General features: G+C 40.6%; 1 protein-coding gene across 1 annotated transcript in view; it reads right to left on the reverse strand.

The window, feature by feature from the left end:
* Positions 1–641: 641 nt before the first annotated feature.
* The window catches only part of TYR (tyrosinase), a 50,251-nt gene continuing 26,597 nt past the window's right edge, over positions 642–24,295 (reverse strand). Inside the window, exons 4-5 of the mRNA XM_057399028.1 lie at positions 8,070–8,251; positions 642–1,087 (exon numbers count right to left, since the gene is read on the reverse strand). Of these exons, the coding sequence (XP_057255011.1) occupies positions 867–1,087; positions 8,070–8,251 (403 nt within the window). The 3' untranslated portion in view covers positions 642–866. The remainder of the gene's footprint in view (positions 1,088–8,069; positions 8,252–24,295) is intronic.

The following is a 24,295-nucleotide window of genomic DNA, read 5'->3' on the forward strand; positions in this document are numbered from 1 at the left end:
AGGGAAGTGGTAGAATGGCTTTGGTAGGTGTTCAGCCAGGGTCAACTCGCCACAACTTGTTTTGCTGTGTATAGGTTACTTGTATGGGCTATATACATAGTAAGCAACCAAAAGTCAACTGTAATATAAATGATTGTTAAGTCAAACTGAACAAGAGTGGACACAGTGAGACTAGATTTCATCTCCTAAACCCCTCTCAGCTCCACTGAATACAAGCTGATATATAAGATGACTAACTGCAGCATTTGAGACAAGTGAGAATTGGGTTTTGCGAGCTTGCTTTCTGTGGCTGCCGGCATTCAGTCAAAGACAAACAGAACATTACAGGAGCTGGAGGGAAAATATTTCTATCTTAGAAGAAAAATGTGTCTATGGATCATTCACTCTGCTCAGAGACACCACATATTTTGCTCGCTAAAATAAAGGGTTGTTTCTGCTCTTACATTCAAACACAGAGGTAGCCCTGATGGTGCAGTTGGACACCTATCACTAAATCTGAACACCAAACATATGTATTTGGGTGTGGATTGGGTCCTACAGCTGTGAAAGAGCAAATAAAAGAGGAGAGAATTCTACATTAAAGCCAGCACCACACAAACCAGTCTGGTTTCATAGGACCATTATTTAATCAAGAGGAGGGGATACATGGTGTTCTTTGGGTGGCATGGTAACTTATGTTGAATCTGGGAAATGTTTGTAGGAGTGGATCTGATAAGATACTACAACATGAAGGTTACAAAGGGCTTGAGGAGCAAGACTGCTCCTCCTGCTTATGCAGCACACCTCAACAAGGTATTTGCAAACGTGAATCAAACACTGCATGCTTGATTAGCACCTTAGTAGCATCACTGAGATACCAGAAGCCTCTAGAAATTGGACTGATAAGACACATTGTTGTAATCTTCACTTTCTATGAGCAAGGGCTGTATCTCTTCAGAAGTTCCTCTTTTCTTCCGGCAGGCCAGGATGAGCCCTGTGAGCACAGCAGTAATGATGCCTCCAATCACGGCAGCTCCAACCAGCCAAGCCCAGATCTGACGGGCTTGCTCCAGGTAAGGTATTAAAAACTCCTGGAAAGAATCAAGTGCTGGAAAGGAAAGAGAAGAAACAAGAAAGAAGGTCCTTTTACATGGTGCAATGTGCTGGTAGTTTAAAGAAGTTGCATGACGGGTAATACTGGGAGGCTGATCAAAAGAAACTACATTGATAGAAATTGTCACAAATATTTTTCAACAAATCTCTTCAGCCCTTATAGTCTGCTTCTCAATCTTCATATAAAGGGCAGGAACAGAGTTCACTGTCCCCAGTGCTCTTTGTGGTTTTTGTCAAAACTGAAAAACTATAACCAAGAAGTCTGATACCATATGGCCAAAGGTCCTGCTAGCTCAGCATCCTGTTGTCAGCAATAACTGAAGCAGAGCACCAGGAAGAGTTCAAGAATGGGTCAAGCCTATTACAATCCTTTCACACAGTACTTACCCAGCCTCCCACAGTTTGCAGCTCAGGGATTTCCTGAACCAGATGTAGTGTCATTGTATATAATAGTCATCGGGGGACTTTTTTTTCCCTTCCATCAGCTTTTCTAGCTCTTCTTTGAACTTTTATCACAATTTCTTGCAACAAGGAAATCCCTGCCTTAAATACATGTCAAGTGAGGAAAAAAAGGCTTCCTTTCACTAATTTTGAACCTGCCCCCTGCTTGTTTGATTTGATAGTTGTGTGGGGAGAGGCAACACACAGTTATTCTCTGGTCACTCTGCACAAGACATCTTCCTTCTTTGGTCAATCCAGGGCAGCTTCTCATTGGTTAGGTAACCAGCTGCCTTCTTGCTTCGTGGTATGAATCTGTGTGTCTGTTTCTCTGTTTTTCTTGCTACGGCTTAATGAGTTATGAAAGCTAAACCCTGCCAAACAGGGCTCTCACTTCCTGATAGTGGTTGGAATGTGATCCATTCACTCAACAACCTGTTGGATTGAATTTGAGAAATGGATACCTGTGCACTTGGGCCAAGGAGGATTTGGAATCTACATCTCTCAATTAATAGCTTTAATTGCTATTATTAGCTGCAATTATTAGCTATTAGGAAACAAAAACCCAAAATCTCACCTTCTCTGGGACCACCTGTGGTGGTTTATTCTAGAACAGTGTTCATGCACCCAAACTGATTTATATGTACTCAACTGTATTTAGTGTAGTATATACCTACAAAATCTTTAAATATCTTCCTGCCACCTTGCATTTTCACTGGTGCTCAGACAAGTAATCCCATATAAATTCTTGGATCATGGTGCTTCTGAGCATATGTTGTTATGTGCACTGTGCTCTGGAATGATGCTGTTGGTTTGCAGCACCTCTAAGGTTAAGCTATCCTTAGCACTTGAAGTCTGAATTCTGAATCACTTTATAAGATGTAATTCCAATTTATGCTGAGTTTAGACCGAATACAGTTTGTTTGTTCCTGCAACTCAACTTCACTTTGGGGAACGTTTGGATGCTAATTCTCTGGTCCTCAATTTCCAGTCAATCCAACTTTGTATTCTGAGATGCTATTTGCAAGAGTCTGCATATTCAGCCTTCTACTTCTGACATATAAATGCTATATAACACTAAGAATTACAAAACAAATTAGGATCTTGATGTTTCTGAGTGAGCTGCATAAACCTCTGGGTATGAGGTACATTATCTCTTCAGTCCTTCATTTCTCATCTGTCAAACGAGGAAAGTACCATTCACTGAATCCTCTGTATTGTGAATGTAAATTAATATTTCTTCAGGACTCAGCTGCTATAGTGATTGGCACCGAAGAAAAGTGCTAGAGGAAACATCTTCAGGATAGCATTTTAAAAACATGCAATAAATCATACATTAGGCTACACACTGCTTAACTGAGAAAATGGAAATCAAAAGGAAAAAGGACTGGACTTCTCTTTCTCAAAGAATGCTGCCTATGCTGTGTTGTGAATGAGGTGGGGCTCTGGGGAGAAACAGTGTGCAATTAATGCAGGTATGTAGAGGTAGATGGTGAATTACAGGTATATAGACAATTTTAATAGTGGCATTTCTTAACTTTGTAACTCCATTTTTTTAAACTCAACTCTTATATTGCAAACATGTCTAAATAAGAAACAATCTGGCTATCTAAACTGAAGCGTGTAAATGATGAAAGAAAATTGATATGCAACAGGAACTTGATAGAGTTTTAATGTTTAAAAAAAAGAGAATGATCACAAAGTTATCTTCTTTGCAGAATTTTTCTGGGACATGAGGGTTTTCTAAGTGACATCTTATACCTTTTTCCTGAACCAACTCTCTCCTCCATCAATGTTATTTGGAAGTCTGAGCTAACTTCTTCCTGGTAAAACATAACATGATTTTGAGATGATGAGATGTCACAGAAGGGAGTAATCTCTTTTATTATATCCTGATAATCAGTCAAACATGCCCTTCTCTTGCTCTACCTTCAGCCTGCAGTTTTTGTAATTAACTCAAAGCCAAAAGCCACCTCGTGGCATTTACTGCCTATTTCTTTATACTGCACAAAAGGTGTTTGGCATTATTGTCATAAAGTTGCCATGGCAACTCCTGGGTGTCAGAGGGTGGAACACCCCAGGACACCCCATAATCTGTTGATCTGTGATTCTACATAACAGTAAACCTATGACTGGACTGTCTGGCCAGCCAAAATCATGCAAGCCGGGATTTCAAGTATTCTGTTACCATAATTCTTCAACCTCTATTTGTGCAAGACCCAAGAGTGCAGCAACTGTGTTTGCTGATGACAACCTGGGAAAAGTGTCAAGGGAGTGATGTGGTCATGGGGAACCGTAGGTGCTTTGTGGGAGACATTAGCCAATGCCATTTTATGTATTTAGAGTCAAACTATAATCCTCTTTGGATGCTGCCATGAACATCGATTAAAACTGCCCTTTTAGTCAAGAGGCTCATGACAAAGCAAGAGGAAGCCAGGTCACGATGGTGCTTGATATCTACCCTACCATTAGTGACTAACACCAACAACATCTCCTTATCTTGCTCTTTCTGATAGGAAAATAGCAGTAATTAACCTCAGCTATGGTCTTAGCAGACAACTCTTGACATACTCTTTCTTTTCAAAGACAGTGTTAACTCTAGGTAACAGCAACAAATAATTTCTTACTCTTGATACATCAAATTTTTTTTTTTAATACAATTCAAAAATGCCAGGCAGTCTGGTTTGCGTGCATTCCTGGAATTCATTGAGAGGATAAGAAAGCACAACAGTGTAATGCACAACAGTGTAATTTTAAGGTGAAGCAATGTGTGTCCCCTACTGCTAAATAGCTCCCAGAAAAAAGAAAAACAAAGCAAAACCCCCCTAGCTTTAAAATCCATATTCCTGCTCCTCCATTAAGCATCATTATATAATCACCAAAATATCTGCTCATGTTCCTTTTTCTGAGGGATATATTTTTGCATCCTGTTTTCTTTGGCTCACTCCTGTTTATATCAAGCTTAATCTACAGCTCCTTATCTCTGCCTGAAGAGAACCTCGGGACAAAATGCTCTCTTCTGGTCTTCTATTTAATTCAGAAGTGTAAACAACTTCCCAAGCCAGCATTTTTCAAGGGCTGTCACCTTTAATTGTTTTCTTTTGTCCTGGAATTTACATTTTGTCGTGCTTGTCACTACTTTATCATAGGCTCTTATACACATAACATCACCCTCTCACACTGCGGCCAACAGCATGTGCTCCTGAGCTGAGAGACTCCGCTCAAATGTGATGGTATCATATTTGCCAGCTGTCACGTTTTTTTACTCTCTGGGATGTGATTTTGCAACTAAACTGGTAAAGAACCAGAAATAGATAGGAGCTGCAGTCTGATTCTGGATCTCAGCTCTCCTCCTACAACACACGCATGAGCAACCTGGCCCTCTACGTTGTAATCAAAACACTTTCATCCAGTGCTTTGCCCTGTCAAAGATCCTTAAGGTTTCCAAAAACTGCAACTGATGGTTAGATTCCTGGGTTTATCCTTGGGTAGCTGCCTGATTTCACCCAGCCACACAGGTAGTGGTCATCAAATTGTTCCCATGGAGAGAGGGAGATTTTCTGGGGGAAAGTCAAGGATGCACCTGCAAATTTATCTATTACTATTTCTAGAAGAAAGAGAAAATATGGAAGTCTTTGCCCAAGACCTGAAATATAAGTACTTGGAAAAGATCTTGCCATAGAAAAATGTTTTGATGGCTTATTGCTAGGTGGTGCCATTAATCTTCCAAATCGTTTTACTGATGCTAACAAATGTTCTTTTTCAGTAAGCCATGCCAATTGTGGTAGTTTAACAGCTCATGGTTCTCATGTCAAGGCAAACTGGGTGTCTGCTCCTGTTTCTGCTCAGATGAGCTCCCCAGTAACTAGACTGTGATGTGTGTCTTTGATTCCTGAGGGATGGATTTCCACACACACTGCTTGTGACCACTTCTGCTTCAGGGCTGCCATATGCATAAAAATCAATGAAGCTGCAATTAAAATAACATAATGTCATACACTGATTTGCTTTTCAGTGGGAAGCAGGGCTCTAGGCATCAGCTTTTCCTCAGGTGCACAACAATAATATAATTTAGCATTAAAATGCCATTTTCTCATTGGATTTTTTTCCAAGTTTTGTTTCTTGCAGTCAGCCTCACCGTGCTCTTTGTAGTCCTGCTTCATGTCTACCAAGTCACTGGTGCTGTAACTCAGAACTGCTGCTTTTGATGCTTTCCGCCAGATGCTTTCTTTAACAGCAGACAAGCGTGATCTTGAGAACAGAAGAATGGAGCCAGGTCTTGTGTGCTCATTCCTCACTTTGTCCTGTCCTCTTCCTGTGCCTTTCCTCTTCCTCCTCATTTGGAACATGAAATGCTGCCTATTCTTGACCACCCAGATCTATTTGCCTGGTAACTCCTGGCTGCCACTCATAGGTTTTCTCTTCTCTCTTGACTACTCAGAGGCTTTCAGGGAGGGTCAGGAATCTTTCCTGCTTCAGATCCTCTACCAAGAAGTTCCTGTTTACTCCTCTGTTCCTCTAAACAGGAATCCAGCACTCCTACTTGAAGAAAAGTCTGGGTTTAAACACTAGAGCACTGAGAAAATCCATCTGCAGTTTGAGGTTCCAGCCATCTTCCATTTGTAACTGGGTCTTCCCTTCAGATAAGAAATAGCTTAAACTCAGCGAGATTAGCAGGGGGTTCAAGGATGCCTGAGGATTATCTGGGCTTTCTAAATGATGGTGAATTTCAGTCTTCATGTTGAATTTTCAGAAAAATTAAGGAACTAATTTCCTTACCTCTGTGCTAAAAACATGGGCAGAATTTAATAAGAATTTCATTTTCTGAGGACTGTGTGGAAGAGACCAGGAGGAAACAGAAGGGAATTCTTAAATGCTAAATATTTTACCATTTGCTTCCTTTTGCAGTAACTATTCCAGATTCAGTATTTCTGAAAGTCATGGTATTTGGCACTTCTTCTGAGTTGTACAATACGAATAATGTGAATTTAGGAAACTAATGGCTTTCATTAGAAATATGCATCAATATTACTGGTCTTCACTGGGAACTAAATTATGGCAACATGAACAAAAACGCAAAAATGCTACTAATATGACTAAACTAATAATTTTGAGAAAATATTTGAAGCATTTATTAGATTATTTTTCTGTCTGGAGTTGGCCAAATTGTTTATAGCATGTTCTGTCTCTGGGTTATGGTATTAAAACAGCCTTAGACAATTATACTGGAGAGCTACAGATTCCTTTCATTTCACCTATAAATGTGCTTTTCCAGGTGACTAGATCACATGCTACATATTGCATGAGAAGTGAAGGAATAAGCTAAATGCACGATTGGACTGTTTATCAAGTATGCAGAAAGCATACACCCCCATTACTATGCAAGCTGTCAGAAAGGCAGGGATGCCCTGAGAAATGATACTGTTCTGATAAAGACAAGAAGGAAGCTATGGGAATGCTAGCATTGCTAAAATGTCCCTGATGCTTTTGCAATATAGTTATTGGGCTTTCAGCTCTTAATTGCCTTATAACTGAAGAGACATGTTCACAGTATGTTTCTGCAGGAAAACAGGAAAACAAACATGCCCAGTAACCTACATTCTCACTGGCCAATGTTTTGCAAGGATAACTGCATCCCACATCCAGGGTAGTTTTTGGTAGCGTTGAACATAGAGATGAACTAAGTTTTGGACTAAGTGCTTGAACTAAGGTTTGGACTAAGTGTTCAAACTAAGTTGAACTTCATGTTGAACTAAGAGACATGTCTGATCATTCCAATGATACATACCATCATTCCAGTGGTACAGTCTTAGAAAGGATTGAGCCAGAGTATCTGAGCAATCCTCAGTTCCAGGCAACATTTTTACCTTTAACAGAATTTAACCCTTCCCTTAAACAATAAGGAAACTGGTACTACTCAAGAGAAACTTTGAGGTCCACCACCATGAGCATGAGACCTGGTTTACTTAAGGTTCTGAATGAGCTACAGCCTCAAGGGCCTCTTGTCCTCCCTGTACCTGAAGATGGCCAAGATGGCCAGGACAAAACTACCTCTGAACAGCAATGCAAGTCAAACCCATAACTAAACAGTGCAAATTTCATTTTGATTTAATGAAATTAGCATTATGAATATTAAGTTGTGGTCATATAAATAACCATAGGGCAAGAGCAAAGTCAATGGATCACTGTTTTAAGTGCTGCACAGAGTTTGTGTTGGCCTTTGGTGTATTTTACTCTGGGTATTTAAGGGCACTTTTCCCCCCCATTTCTGATCACAAGCTGACCATTTGGACCAGATTCTGCTCTTAATAGGGTAGGACAGATAACATTGATGGCAGTGACTGATTTTTGGCTGGAACTTTTCTGATGGCATCACGTTGACTCTACATCAACCAGAAATATGAAAATCAGCAGGTACAATTTGGGACTGTATTCAGGGAAAAACAGGAATAGAAGGATTTTTTAATATCTTCTCATTTTACAGACGTATTCAAGGTTATAAGCAGGAAATATGACATTTACCCAAATAGTAACATTACCTGGTTCCTGCAGGTACTCATAATCATACCCCAGCTCTCTTGAAGGTTTAAAAAATTCTCCATTTCTGTAAAGGGGGATAAAGGGAACCATGTAGTTTTCTCGATTGTGCCCAATGGGTGCATTGGCTGCTGGGTAAACTTCTAGCATGGGCCTGTGTCTTCTCAGCCATCGCTCAAAAATGCTGTAAAAGAAAAAGCATGTCTATTAATGATGGGGATTGACAAAAAAAATTTCTTTTTGAAGATTAAAAAACAGTGTTAATGCTTTTTTTTTGTAAACCCTGGGACAGAGTGGCGCGCAGTGATTTGTGTTTATGTTCATGTGGTGCTTCCCCACTCATTTAGGATTAGCTACTTCAATGCTGACTTCCTATGCAAACCTACAAAAAGCAGATGCCTGCAGTTCTGCAGAGAGGCTGAATATGCTTTAAATTCCACAAATGCAATTCACTGTCTTGCTGTGACCTGAATGCAGTTTCTGCTCAGTAATTCACATGTTGTGAGGGACAGAAAAGGACTGAAGACCTCAGTCCTTCCTCGTGACCCTCAGAAACATTTATAGCTTGTAGTGAATGGCCTTGTTGACAGCTACTCGGTCAGTCCTGTTGCCCTTCCTCTATTTTCTTTCCAAAGATTTTTATGCCTGCGTTGAGCTATGGCTACACCATGGCTGGGTTGACATCACAAAGGGGGTGGAAACATCTGAGGAAGAAGAGATAAGCTGTACGAGTCTGAAACTTGATGAAGTAGGTCAACTGTAAGGAAAGTCTTTCTCCAGCCATAGCTTCTTCACTGACCTTGGTGTCTGCATAGTTTTGCATATTCTTATTACTCTCTTCCAGCTGCTGTTGTGCAGCTTTATTTTATCTTTTCTTAAGTATGTTATGGAAGAGACACTACCAACATCATTGATAAATTCAGCTCTGGGCAAAGGTAGTTCTGTCTTGCAACAGGCTCCATCTCACATGGAGGCAGCTCTTGGCACCTCCTCACAGAAGACACCTCTCATTACCAAAACCTTGCCACATAAACCAAATAAAAGCTGTTACACCTCCAACCTCAGCTGCTCTTTTCCATTTTTCGCTGCCAAGGTGTCTCCCGTTAGCTGTTTGTCAGCACAGGGTTATATGTCTGTTCTTTAACTTGAAGACAGAGAACTTAAAGGCTGCAGTATAGGAAGAGTTTGCACTGACATTTTCAAGTCAGCAACTGGATGTGTTCGGAAAACAAAATCAACAGCCTTCCAAAACATTCTCAGTTCTCCCTTTGTGCCTGAGCTTTACGGGGTGAGCACGGCTCTTCAGCTGACAACTGGATATGCCATGCAGGAATAGGGAGGTGGCAAGATGCTGTAGGGAGAGTAGATGCAGGTGTCTTATGTATAGAGGACACCTTGCTCAAGCAGAAGATACTGGTAAGAGGGAATTATCAACATCAAGCTCAGAAAGGGATCACTGAATTTATTATCAGTTATGAGGGATGGAAATGATCTAGAGAGACCTGCAGATTGTACTTTAAGATCTTAGCTTAACAGTTGGTCCTCCTTGACACTGGACCCTGATTGGAGGACACAGACTTTCCCCCTATCTTCTACTAATAAACATCCATTCAGGGACTCAATTTATACCAGCAACACAGATCCTACATGCAAGTACTTGTGTCTGCAGGATCTCTGCAGAGTACCCAGGGATTCTGGAAGCAGATTTTTATCTCCTGTCTGGGCAGAAATGTTGAGAAACACTCTGCTTACCCCACCAAATTAAAGCCCTCTCACACTCATCAAAACAGAGGCAGGGCCGAAGCCTTCGTTCTTTTTTTAGGATCAAAAGATTTAATAGATGACAACATCATTATGTTCATACATCTTGTCAGCCCTTAACAAAGCAGGTATTAATCTTGATTAAAATCTTCATTTGTGTCTCTCTTCTTCAGTTAATTTCATCAACCCCATCTAGAAAAACTCTTGTCAGGATAATAACATTTCGATGAAGCTTTCAGATGGATAAATTTAAACAATGATATCAAGGCTTCACTGCAGTTATCACAAGAAAGTTTGAACAGAAACTGCAATCAGATTACATCTTTGGAGGACTGCATAAAGAAATTCAGAAATCATTAAAGAAGGCACATAATATAAAGGAACTCAGGGCATTAGTTTAGCTTGAAGTAGGGTAGAGGGGTATGTTGGATTTCAGTCTTTTCCTTGCCTGGCTTTTGCTCATGTGTTGGGAAAGATACTCTAACAGCATCTTGTTTTCCCAGCAGTTGTAGATAGGAGATAAGTCTTCCCAACAAAGCAGGGCTGTTAGAAGTACAGAGATGCTTTGGTTATGGGAACATGGAAATGCTTTAAAAAGAAGGCAGGGATAGGATTTGAATTAGGTTTTCACAGTTTGGTGATAAACTATACCCTAACTTTGGAATGCTCAATCTGAGTACTTCTTAGGGCCTGATCTTTAGAAAACACTCTGAAAATCTGGAGGTCTGATGAGCACAAGGTACTAAAAATCATTGTTCACCTGAATAACTTCACATGATATGCCCTGAAGTGCAGCATCCAGATGACTTAAATGTTGCTGTTTCACAAGCAGTTTCAAGAAGAATCCTTAGGCCAGTAATCTTTGAAGCAGCATGCAAATGCAAAGCATTTCCATGGAAATGAGCATATGTACTTCTGGTTTCCTCCATTTGCACCGTGGTTCCAGCATTATCAAGCTTTTCTTAGCAGTAGCAGGAACATTGAATTGTCTGCCCTTGCAGCTGATCTTTAGATTTAGATGCAATTGTGTGCCTCTAATTACTGATATGATGAGTTGTGCTGATGCATAAGCTATGTTACACAGCCCATTGAGTTGTTTAGCCTAAAAATCCTGAAGTCTTTATTGAAATCTGTTCCATCTAACATGTCTGTATGCCACTGTAGAAATCTCAGAAACATCCTTTAAGGTTTTAAGAGTCACACTTTCCATTGCTCCCTCTAGAATAGCTTGTTTCGTGCATTTATCTTGGCTTTCTTTTTTCTTTCTCTTTTTCTTTTCCTTTTTCTTCTTTTTTCTTTTTCCTCTTTTTTCTTTTCCTTTTTTTTTCTTTCTTTTTCTTTTTTTCTTTTTCTTTTTCCTTTTTTTTTGTCAGTTTGAAAGACTAGGGTGATATTTTGCTTGCTAATAAAGCAATTGGGTAAAGTTGCATTTATTATTTCCACTTGTTCACAGCTTATTCAGTAAGATGGGCTCACAACACTAAGTTTTTCTTGGCAAGATAGTGCATCACGCTCTGTATTTTCATGAAAATCTTCATGTTTTTCTTCTTTTGCCTGAGAAAACTGACAGATTTAGTATATCACTAGTATCTTTTACATCCTTATCTGTTTGCATTTCTTCTTTTAAAAGGGGGCACAGCCATTTCCCTGCATTACTCATATTTTTTTAAGAAAAATATGAAAGAAGGAATATTAACCCTTCTTTTCAAAAAAGGTTTCCCAGATGAATGGAAAAAGAAACCTTCCAACTGCATCCAGGTGGGGGAAAAAAACCATGGAGAGGGTACGATTTAATCTAGACTTTTGACATGAAGTACAAACAGTTCTTGTTGGACACCATACATATTTTCCTACACAGTTATATTTTATGACTCCCCAGCTAAGGCTGCTAGCTCCTTCGTACATTTTTAAGGAAAACTGAAACCCTGAAGTAGCCTCTGGTTTTTGCTATCAGCCAGGTACTGACATTGTCACAGGGCTTCTATCCCTGGGGACTTGTCTTAACTGGAAGGACTTGGGCAAAAAATAAAGCATATCTGGAGAAAACAATCCCAGTGTCTTTTGTTTCAGAGTACTGTGACCACTGAATTATACATCATAGGATTTTTTTTCCCCTCGAATAAGTTGTTTTGTCCATCCCTGGCTACATTTAAGGCAGTTAGCATCAAATGTGCTCTCCTTCATCCGGTGCTATCCTTTTCCATAGGAGAAAAGAACACATATGAATAGTTACAATGGATCATATGACAATTCTTTCATGTGCCTTGGTCTACAAAGACAGTTGCTTTATTCAACAACAGGCATGTGGTTTATTTGACAAAGAGAAATCAGTGCTTCCATCCTCAGATGTTGATCCACTTACAGTTGACTGATGTTTTTCTTCTCTTCTCTTAAAAGCAGCCATGTTGTAAGTTATTTCCTTTTAGTACCTTGAAAATATATACTGTTTTCTATGCTTTGCTCAGTAGCTGCAAACTTGGAAGGCCTTAGGGCTGCAGAGTTGAATCTACATGCAGAGAGAAAGAGTGCTGATGCAATTAGCTGGTCCCTTTGTGGAGTGACAAAGCTCCCAGTAGAAAAGCCAGGTTTGCAGCAGGACAGGAGGCCTGAACTCCCTAAAACTGCTGGTTATCTTGGCAAACCCCTGCTATTATTTTCTTTTCATATGAACCTCTGCATCCTCCCCGGCCCTCAGAGCCTAACAAAAACAAGACTATGAATTAAATGACATCTGATGGCTTATTTTATTGTGTCACCTCCCTTTCTTGACATAATGACATTAAACAGTTGGACTTGATATTAAAGGTCTTTTTCAACCTACTTGATGCTATGATTCTGTGATTCTAAAGGTAAAAAGAAAAATTGGATGAGTCCTCTATGATACCCAATCTCCATATTTCTTTGTGAAAAATAGTACTGAGTGGAAGTTCAGTGAGAGAGAAACCTGTCTGACTCCAAGCACAGTCTGGTTGGCTACTTTCTTCCTCAGCATGTAGACAAAAAGGGCAAGCATATAAGCATTTATTTGTACAGGTAGGAGTGATATTTTCCAGAGACAGAGACTTTTTTAAGATTGCAGTTCCAGCTAGACTGGCATCATTTGGAAGATGTTGGCAGTGCTGAAGAGAGCAGATGGGATGTGAGAGTGATGGGGAAGACAAGGCGGGATAAAGGAAAGAAGAGTGAATCAAAAGTCAATGGGAATTTTACTTAGAGAAGGGAAATGGTGAAAATACAATCTGGGATCTGGCAGGAATAAACCATAAATCCGTCAGGGTGACAACTCTTACCTCAAAGGGTCACGAGCAATCAGGGCTTAAGAAATGAAAATTTAAAATATAGAAATTAAAGCAATGAAATAGAGATTACTCTCCTGATAACCCTAATGCCCTTTGTATTTCCTCAGCAGTAAGCAAAAGTGACTTGGTAGCTTTTATTTAAAGGCTTTGGACAGAGTAAAAAAATAATTCTATTTAGATTAGAGCAAAGACTGATTCCACCTGGAAATCACTGTGCCCAAAGTGCATGTCCCAAAAGAGGCTAAGGAACTGAAGGGGATAATGTGAATTTTGAAAGGTACCCAGTCTCACATTCAAAGCTCAAAGAGTTCCAGTCTCTCTCTATTGCACTTCCAAAGTAGAAATTGTTTTGGATTGGGTGCATTATTAAATTAAATATTGAAGGTTTAAGAATTACAAGATTAAGATGATCAACATTCCATGCAAAGATTATTTTTGTAGTAAGAAATATAATTTTACTCTTGCAGAATGGATTGGATTTGGACAAATTTAGGCCAGAATAAGGCTCAGTGTTTGTATTTGAACACTGAAAAAACTGGTCTAGGGACATGTTAAATTCACTGTTGCTTGAATCCTATGATTCAGACAGAAGCTGCATGCTTGATGCAGAAGTTGGTAAGGGAAGTTATCCAGTCAGAAGGATTCTGAAAAAGTCATAAATGTGAAGAATATTCATCCTGCATATTGAAGGGGTTTTAGAAAGTGTTAGAGGGCCCATTTTACTTTATAGAAAATAGACACAGAGTAAATATGTCTTCTCTAAGTTCATACTAGACATGTGGTGCAGTGGGACCTCGGCTATGGAGCCACTTTGTGTCTACCAGACTATGATACCTCTTGGAGCCAGGTTATACCACTGCAAAGTGTGGAGTCTCAATTTTATTTAAGGCTTTTTTTTGTGATATATGTATATACATCTCTCTTTAATTGTTAATGAACTTGATAATTGTGTGTACCAGCACTGATAGGTCTAAAAAGCTGGTGTGTGGTAAAAAGTAATAAAGACTTCCGCTTTGTATGTTGATTTGGTAGATTAAATTTTCATTTGAGAGACATAAACTTGCTTTCACAAAGGGTTTTAGTGTGGTAAGGTGCTTTTACAGAGAAAATTAAAGACATCTATAAAATACATGAATATATGACTTCCATTTAATTGCACATAAATATGAGCTGAGTATTTTCCCTGTTCTGCTCCATACATATCAGATTATAGAAAGTGAAATGAAATGAGACTTAGTGGAAAATTAATTTGAAAGAGAAACCCTTGTTTTAAAGAGTGGAGGGAAACAAGATTGATGTGAGGATGATTTAAAAAAGGCCACAGATACATATTTCTGAATTCATATCATTCTATGAATAATATATGCAACGGGATTATAGCTGATGAAAGGATGAGTCAAGAAATAAATGGGTTTATTTTGCCAGTGGGAAATATCAAGTAGATTACGAGCACTGCTGTGTATAGGCTGGATAACTTCATACTGTTTCAGACAGGGTTGTGTACTCTGAAAAAGATGCTGCTTATGGGAAGGAAATATTAAAACACAGAAAAAGTCAAGTAAACCAGTAAGAATAGACCTTTTCTTCATCATTTTGAAAAGCATCTCTCCTAAGAGCCGCTCCCCAACAGAGCGCATCCACAGTCATAAGCATAGCTCCACTTGACCGATTCCAGTGTAGGAGGAGAAGCCAGACCTTAAATATCTGTTATTAAAGATTTCCTTGTATTGAGCTGTCACTGAGAGGTTGACCCATGGTGTAAACCTAACTGGCCCTTCAGAAAGATTTTCTAGCAGTTTAATCCAGAGTGGTTTACCTTGCAATTAAGGACAGCTTGAAAGAAGGAAAGGGGGAAGAGGACAGTTCATAAATCTATATGAATTCCTTTCCACATAACCAGGACTATGTATGATACTGCAGGTTTCCTCAGCTGGAGGATTATAGTCCCCTTATGGTGAAGGTTTATGGTCACTCTGGGTTCATACCATTACAGAGGGTATGATCCTGCTTTCCTCCTGCCTCCCACTTTCTTGTCTTCACTAAGCATTTGCGTAACCATGCAATAGCCAGGATTAAGGAACTAATTTGGTTTAAAACTAAACATCTCATTTGTTTTCACCTGTTCTGGGGTATCTGAGGTGTGATTAAGTAACAGACCTGATTGTTTTGCTTTTGTATGATGGCCACAAGGGTGGAACAGAGGAGAACACCTCTCAGTAGCACTGAGTAGTGAGCACAACTGTTTCTTCTTCACCTATATGCCAGGTTAAGCTGATTTAAAGCAGCAGTGAAACTGTGCACTTTGTTTCCAAGCAGTCTGATGAATCCATGCCTCAGCTAAGCCTGCACACAGTGCTAACAGTTCAGCTGCTGGGGGGCAACTTTGTCAGCAACTAATAACTATTGCTTTCAAATCTCAAGCCATGTCACTAGTTGTGCCAGTTGTGAGTCTGAACCTAGATATGCCTGGTTATGGCAGAAGGAAGGCAGAACATGGCTGCTTAGAGATCAATTTATTTTCGTATCATGAGATCAGACATTCTATAGAAAAATCTGGCAAGCAACATGTATTTACTTTTGGAATGAAAGGGAGAAGGAAACAAATTGAGGGAAGTTGAAATGCCAGTCCAAGGACTGTGATTACACAGTAGTCATCCCTTTAGAAGCTGGCACTAGTCAGATGGTATTACAAAGTCACCTCAGGTAATTCCCATCCCAAGCATTTGGGAGTAACATCAGTGCTTCAGCAGTGAAAAAGCTGCTGATGCTGAGGTTGTAGTCAAGGCACTGTACTGTTTGCCAATGTATGCAGTTTTATTGCAGTGTCCTTTTATTTTTTTTTTTTAAAGTTGTTTAAAGGCACTACAGGGACTCTTGGGCAGTTTCTGACCAAATCACATTGGTCATAATGTAAGTGTCTGATTAAAAATTAAGATGCTGCCCCCAGTTTTTGTGAGAAAACCATCCAAAGCCTCTGAGGCTATGTTCCCCTGGTTGTTGAATCACTGCTGAGGACTGCCCTGGGTTACAGAGCTTGCTCTGTGTCTAGTCCCATCTGAGGGAACATCCAGGCTTCTACCATCAATTCCAAGCTGCAGCCTGCAGCAAGTGTTCTTGGGCACAGCACCTCCTTATTGCACTACCACTGTAAAGTTACTTCCATGCCACTCCCTAGATTGAATATCATGTCTGCCTGTGGGTGAGGCAACTGTGAGACCAGGGGATCCAGGGATAGTTAATGGGTAGGCTGGGTGTCTAAGGCCAGGTACTGGGGAATATAGACTGTTTATGTATCTATGTCTATATTTGTATGTATATTTTCCCATAACAGGCTTTCATCCTGGTCAGGAACAGAGGGCATTTCTATCCCTGGAAGTGTTTAAGGCCGGGTTGGATGGGGCTTTGAGCAACCTGGTCTAATGCAAGGTGTCCCTGGAACTAGATGATCTTTAAGCTCCCTTCCAACCCAAACCTTTCTGTGACTCTGTGGTTCCTTGAGGTTGTTGGTGCTGTTATAATTTGCATGAGTGCTGTATTCCTTGTGTTGATCTGTGTAGCTGGTGAAGCACATGTGCATATACGTATATGCGTATATATAACAATTGTGTGTATGTGTGACTATTGGGAATACATGCTTAACCTCGCTACTGGTTGGACTCAAGAACATGGAGTTGTAGCAGTCATACCACCTTTGGGCTTCTAGATTCATCAGCCCCTAAAACTTTAAACACAGCCTTGCACAAAACAGACAAAAAACAATGCTTCAGCTTAGTGGAGCTCTTCCTTCTTATGTGCTTCTGATTTTTTTCTTGGAGCACATATTCCCATGTTGATCCACTATATGCCTCTGAGATATGAATATTCATTTTCAGGAAAGGTCTGGACAACTTAATTGTTTCCCTTTACCTTCTGAACCAATAAGTCATTTATTTTTGTGGACCACAGTAGAATAGACCACCTGCAACACAGAAGGTCAATGTGCAGTTGACGTGAAGCCCCTTATTTATCCAGCCAGATTGATACTGGCTGCAGGCTGCCTCCTAAAGGACTGTTCTCTAGATGAGGCATAATAGCATACTGACACTTTTCCACCCATTCCAAAGTACCACCAGGGCTGGGAAGCCATGTGGCGCCTGAGGATCTTGGCACTGCTCTGCTCCATCATCCCACTACAGGCATCTGAACTTCCTTCCATCTCCTTTGTTCTCATTTATGGCACTCCACAAACTGGTTGCTTGGAAATGTTGAATAAAGGACACAAAAGGGAGGGAGACAGTAAAGGTATAGGTCCACGCAACCAATCCCATCTAAGAGACAGCCAATCTCATTCTCTTTGCCTGTGTCCCACTTTTTTGAAAGCTTCAAGGTTACTGTAGCTGCTGGAGTTATCAAATACTTTTAATATTCCCTTGACCAATGTGATTTAGATAATTTTCCCCCTTATCTTTAAAATGTCATCAACATCTTGGTAGGTTTAAGGGAAGAGAGGGGTCTTCAGCTTTTCCAGCTGAACCTGTTCCTCTCCATGTCAAACAATTTGGGTGTCCATAGCCATTAGGAGAAGATGCAGGTGGATCACTCATTGCTGTTTAGCATGCTCATTTGCATGCAGAGAGCTTCATGGCTTCCAGTCATTGCTCAGTGCCCCAAGTGTTTCTCTTCTACAATAAAAAAGACAGCAGCTCTTCAAGCCTCTAATGTAAAAAGCTGCTCAAGCATGCTAGTCCTTGCAGAGGATTCAGATAAAATGATCCTGAGCAGAGATCACTTTTGGTGGTGCAGGACCAAATGACACTTCTTTCTCAGAAAGAGCTGCTGAAATCCTGCATTTCTATTCCCAATTTGCTGTTCTCATTTATTTGAGTCACACTGTGAAATGCCTAACTCTTCCTGGTAAACTCCTATAGCTATTTGGGTCTTCAGTCCCATTGTGTAGAAGTCTGAGGCATGGCTCCCATACCACAGAGCCTAAAATGCTGGGCAGCCTGTAACCCACTTTCCCAGTCAATGAACCTCACAGAATTTTTTATGCCTTCTTGGAAAATTGGGTAGGATGAACCAACAAGTGCTGAGCCCAGCTTATATTTGATCAGCTGCTGGTGGATTGCAACATAAAAAGCTTTATTCCTACTAGCGAAGGAGATAATGGGTACACTGAGCATCACGCATCACTCATGACACTAAAGGCAGGAGATGAGTGTTGGAAATAGCGTAGGAAACTGTGAAGAGGAATGTCAATGTGGGACTAGGTAGTGCCTCATTGTCATCCAGCTATTGACAAAGCAAGCTAACTCCTGCAGAAGCTCATTCTGCGCCTCTTCTAGAAAGAAATTATGAGTTTAAGTGAGGTTTAGCTGCGCTGAGATTCAGTCACATACCTGATTTAAACCCTAACACTTTTCTTAGTCAAGCCAGCCTCTGTTTTACACCAACAGAAGCTGACCCTGACTCTTCCTAGGTGCAGGAGAAAAACTCTTGTTCCTTAAAGCAGCTGTTATCATGTGTGTTGCTTCACCCCTTGCTGTCAAACCAGGGCAACGTTTGGCTGGAAATATCTGTCTCATTAAGATTTAGGTCTCCGATGTTTTCCATCACTTCAAACCCCAAGATGCATATCACACGTGATGTTGTGTCCTGTGTGCTTTGCAAATAAGGAAATACAAATGCAACCATGTGTTGCATGGAAAAAAAAACAAACCAAAACCATTTGCTGGAGTTTATATTCTGTGTTAACTTTCTCAGGTTTGTCTTTGCCACGATTTGCAGCTGACAGAAAAAACACCACTTGGAGTAAGAGATAGTAACAAACGGCACCTGCTCCAAAGTCTAATAACTAGTTTCCTCTGAAGAGAAAGATAACAAGCAGATTAAAATGGACTACTGTGGAGGTAGCTGGACTGGTTCTATGTAACCCACTCCTGTGCTCTGCAGTTCAATTCTTTAGAGACTGCGAGATTGTCATTATTGAGGTTCACAAGGGCATGTAATATATAAATCACATCTACGTTAACAAAGTGATAATTCTGTTTAATGAATAGAAGGTAGCTACATGTGGGTGAGAAAAGTACCATGTTTTCCTGCGATTTTTTCTACATTTTGAGAAATTACATCAGCTATTATTGCAGAAGTACTGCAGGAAGGAAATTCAATGCTGCGCTAGCTGTCTGCATCAGAGCTTGTCTTGATGGCTGCGTCACCGAGAGAGCTTTCTCATCCTCCAGTGTTAAAAGAATAGGTGAAGAGCAACCATGCAGCTTTTGCCAAGCTTCAGGACAAAGGAACCTTTCTTTATTAAAAATACTAATCACTTGCATAATATATAATGTACATAGCAATCCATTCTGTAACTGCGTTGGCCAAACTAAAATCTTGCAGTAAGAGTGATCTGAAACATGCACTTTAAATGGGACTATTTGAACTGCACCTCCTATATTATCGATTTTTAAGAGCAGAATGGGTCATTATGAACATTTAGCTTCAATAATGACATAGCAAGTGAGATTGCCAACTACTGTATTTCACATGTAATCCAGAAGATATCTTCCTAGCCTTCCTCTTGCTGTTCCACTAAAACAAGGTGGATCAGCAGCACTAAAGGTTTTACATTTGCTTAATTGTTAAAAAGAATATTTACCTGCAGAATGTGCTCCTTGTCCTTATTTCTCTCTGTCTCTGATATCTCAGGGTCTACCTGTGGATTGCCACAGGACTTATTTAAAAGCGTGGTTTATTTTAGAAGCAGATGCAACCTCAAGAGTACCATACAGACTCAGCCCCTGTCTGTTCAATGGGCAAAGCAAGGAGGTCTTCTGGATGAGGGATGCTTTAAGCCTATACTCCTTCATATTTGTTTCTGACCACCAGTCTAGCCATAGTGCAGGTTAGGTGGACCTGTGGTGTGACCCTCCAAAGCTGTTCCTGCATCCTTTTAGGTGCTTTGCAATTGCAATAGCAGGAACTGCCTGGGCTTATTGAAATAGATGTCAGAGTTCAGCTCCGGTATCTTGGTGTATGAGTTACCTGTCAGCCCCAGATACTGGAATATTAAAAGAGAGATACTTGGGGAGATGTGTTTCTCAGCAACACCCCAACCTTCCCACTGATGCTCTGTTTTCCACGGATATATTTATGTGGTATTTTGCAGTAGATGTGAACTCACTCTACCCACATACTGAGCCCACTTTGAGTGAGTCAGCTCCATCAAACAAGCTGAACAGCTATGGTTAACAAGCTGCTAAGCCTGAGAGGTTAAGAGGGGAATATTAGCAGCTCCAGTTCAATGCCAACTAAGGGTTTATGGTAACAGAGGGAGTGTGTGTCCTTCTGCACATTTGTAGACATCCCCAAGGGGAAATGAAATTAAGGCAAATCCTTCCATGCTTTCATTTCTAAGTATTTCCATGCTTGAGGCCCCCATCCCTTCAATATACTGATGTGCTCCATATCTCATACTTGTAGGAGTTTGTGTGTGCCAATAAAGCTTGTGACCAGTTGTTCCTAGACCACCCTCATACGAAAAGCTCTGCTGGAGAGTTGTTTTCTACTCTGATGTCTTTCCTGCTAAAACAGAGATGGTTTCTGTGGCATAGTGGCTTCAGCTGCTGGTATCAAGGTGATTTTCGTTTAGCATCAGAAAAGGGTGGAAGCTGGGCTGCCTTGCTGCTCTGCTGCAGAGCCTGCTGGTGGGACGTAACTGTGCATGCTGATCAGGGCTTTGTTCCCATTAGGAGCCATGCAATACACACAAAACAGGGAGAAAAGGTAACTGCCACTCAGGATGCATTGGAAGAATGTTATTAATTCCCCCAAGAGCTTTGGAAGTGGGGAGATAACTTTTCCAGGCTCAGTCTTATTGCACACACAAGTCATGCACCTTAAACATTACTTTTATTGTGCGTGCTTGTATTATAGTGATTTCTGAACTTGGGTTTAAACAAACACTCTGTGCCAGATATTGTGAGGAGATAAAAAGTAGTATTTTAAGTGCACTCATCTGATTAAAAGTCAAAAAGATGCCTCAGCAGAAATACTGGTCACTAGTCGGTAACTGACTTTCATAGAATCATAGAATAATTCAGGTTGGAAAGGACCTTAAGATCATCTAGTTCCAACCTCCCTGCCGTGGGCAGGGACACCTTACGCTAAATCATATCACACAAGGCCTCGTCCAACCTGGTCTTGAACTGCCAGGGATGGAGCATTCACAACCTCCCTGGGCAACCCATTCCAGTGCCTCACCACCCTCACAGGAAAGAATTTCTTCCTTATATACAATCTAAACTTCCACTGTTTAAGTTTTAACCCGTTACCCCTTGTCCTGTCACTACAGTCCCTAATGAAGAGTCCCACCCCAGCATCCCTATAGGCCCCCTTCAGATACTGGAAGGCTGCTATGAGGTCTCCACGCAGCCTTCTCTTCTCCAGGCTGAACAGCCCCAACTTCCTCAGCCTGTCTTCATACAGGAGGTGCTCCAGTCCCCTGATCATCCTCGTGGCCTCCTCTGGACTTGTTCCAACAGTTCCATCTCCTATACAGCGGTCCTCACTATTCATAGACCCTACAGATGGTTTATGGGGGCTTCTTTGGATATTGTTCTACTACTCCACAATGATCACATTTAATTGCTCTGCTACACCATGAACACTTTATTTTTCTATTTTACTGGTTTTTGGTGCAGTAGCACTTTATAATCCAGATGTTTAAGATGTTTAAAAGACAACTTAAAGTTATTCACATGTATCCTGAGTACGAAGTGACTGCAACACCCACCAGCTTCCACAAAATTTCACACAGCTGCCAGATATCAAAAGATATATTAGCAACATGCAAAGCTTTTAGGAGGTAATTGGGAGCATTAGGGACTGTCTTGCTACACACCATTATCTCAGCTCTGTTCTGGAAATGGTGCAAACCATCCCCAGATAAGGATCCCAGGGTCTCCACTCAGGAAAGCTATGCTTGTTTACCCCTGGGTGTAGCAGCATCTCAGTGGAGTTCATGTTTTCACCAAGGAGAAGGCTCTAACTGTGTTTCACCTTCATGCCAGGGACAATTATAGAGATGACTTCACCTCATCCACTGCTTTTACACAGGAATATGGGAGGATGCATTGCTAGGCACAGGCTGTAAGATCCCGGAGCTGATGTGATGCAGAAGTGCTGGGGGTTTACTGTTACTGAGGAAGAAGGTATATTGATAATGGCAGCCTCTTGACCTGCTTTTGTCTAACAGATTTCATGTGGCTCCAAGCCATAGTTCATTCAGCTCCAGAAAAGTATGACTTTAAGGCTGTGTCATCATGTTTTGCAAACATACCTTGGAAAGAAATGAGAGTCTTGCTGTGCCCATATCGAGGAAGGAAATTAATCATACATTCAGTGTTTATGCAGTGATTTTCTCCCTGCTTTATTATTAACTGATATATCATTGTATTACAATCTCAGTCTCAGCTGTGCTTAAGTCACTTGTTTTGGTGACTCTGAGTTTCCATATACAAAAAGGGAAACTAATTCCTTGTCCTCATGCTTTGTCTGTGTTGTGTCCTACTGGAGACAGTTCGGGGTAAGGAATTACACTTGCTTCATGTATCAAAATCTGGAAACCTAGTGCTGCTTTACAAGAATTTCTAAGGATTCTTTTGACTGCTTTCTCTCCAGATGTTCCAAATTCTTGAAGCAAATAGTTTTTAACTGCTAAAAAAAGTTCCTGTTTCCTGTCAACCTTTCAAAACAAGAGAACAACTTGGTTTTTCTTGTGCCATTTCTTGGTTTAAAAAACCTGAGCTGACATTTAATAGAAAATTAAAGTGTTCTGTTTCAAAAACAGAGTAAAAATAACAAGCTTTTATTTTGACATCTCCTGGAAGTGAAAATCAAATTTCCTCTTGCTAAAGTATTTTCTGACAAAATCATTTCTGACATAATGCTAACTGGTTTTGTAAGTGGAAGAAAGGACTGGCATGAAGGTGAGTCCACAGGCACTGAAAGTGTCCCTAAAGTTGGCTTAGGGTATGGGGTGTTGAGGCATGAAAATCAGGATGTGTAGTTTTTGGGTTCTAGTGTATTTCTGAACAGATTAATCCAGACATGCTCTTCAGTTTAAGGCTTTACTGATGAACAATGTGATAAGGAACCTTTTATTGTTAGAACCTCAAATAAGCCAAAGCCTGGATTTTCCTAAGGCTCCCAGCTCCAGCCTGCCACTGAAGCAGAAGGGGTTATTTTAGCATCCTGCAGAGGAGTGTATGGCAGCTGATGTTGCTGAACAGCACAAAGATATTTGACTTGATAAGGCAGGATTTGAGGCATTTTTATTGGGCTCTGAAGCTGATGCATAGGAGAGTTTCTTCTGCACCTGTTTGGAAGTATGAATGTATCTAAGTGTCTGTAAAGGAAAGAGTCCCCGTTGTCTCTATGACCTTATGCTTGGCTTGGACTACTTTTAACAGAGTGCATGTACACACACACAAGCGTAGACACACTCCCCTCCCCATACTGGAGGTTTTGTCTCTTTGATGCAAGAATTTAATCCTGTGTGATTGCAAGCAAGAGTAACTGAAGCAACAAGGTCAGCACAGGGATGTCCAGCTGTCTCTTGTCGTTTCGTATGATTATAAATGAAGCAATTGCTGTCTCCTCTTGCTCAAGTTGCTCTGATACCTGACAGCCATAGTCAGAGGCTAAGAATATGCCAGGTATTGCACAGAGCAGTGCAATTAGACAGTCCCTTAATGACAGAGTTTATAATATACACATAGGACAAGGGACAACAGATAGATAGAAACAGAAGGAGGACTAGGCAACCATGCAGTGGGACAGCACCAGTCAATCCACTAAGTGATGTTTCAGCCTTTGTTTAGTGGGAACAGTTACTGAATCCATCCATGTGTAAGATGCAAAATGCCCAACCAGGCACTTGTCTGAATGCCAAACTAATGTAGGATAGAGATCGATTTAATGAACTTCTTGGAGGGACGAGTGAGTTGCTTATCATAATAAGGAATGATTTGGGGATGGGCAGTGAAGGGCCTTGAAAATAAACACCAGCAGTTCATCTGATGTGAGAGACCAAAGAAATGGTAGAAGGGTATGAACAGAGAAGAACACCTGGGCAGAGCATTGGGTTAATGCTATGATGGTTGCAGCAGTATTCTGAGATGTGTGGTTAC

The sequence above is a fragment of the Pezoporus wallicus genome, unplaced genomic scaffold (genome assembly GCF_028554395.1).
Source record: "Pezoporus wallicus isolate ANWC-B61680 ecotype Strahan unplaced genomic scaffold, APGP_CSIRO_Pwel_v1 contig_3876, whole genome shotgun sequence".
In the NCBI taxonomy this organism is placed as follows: domain Eukaryota; kingdom Metazoa; phylum Chordata; class Aves; order Psittaciformes; family Psittacidae; genus Pezoporus; species Pezoporus wallicus.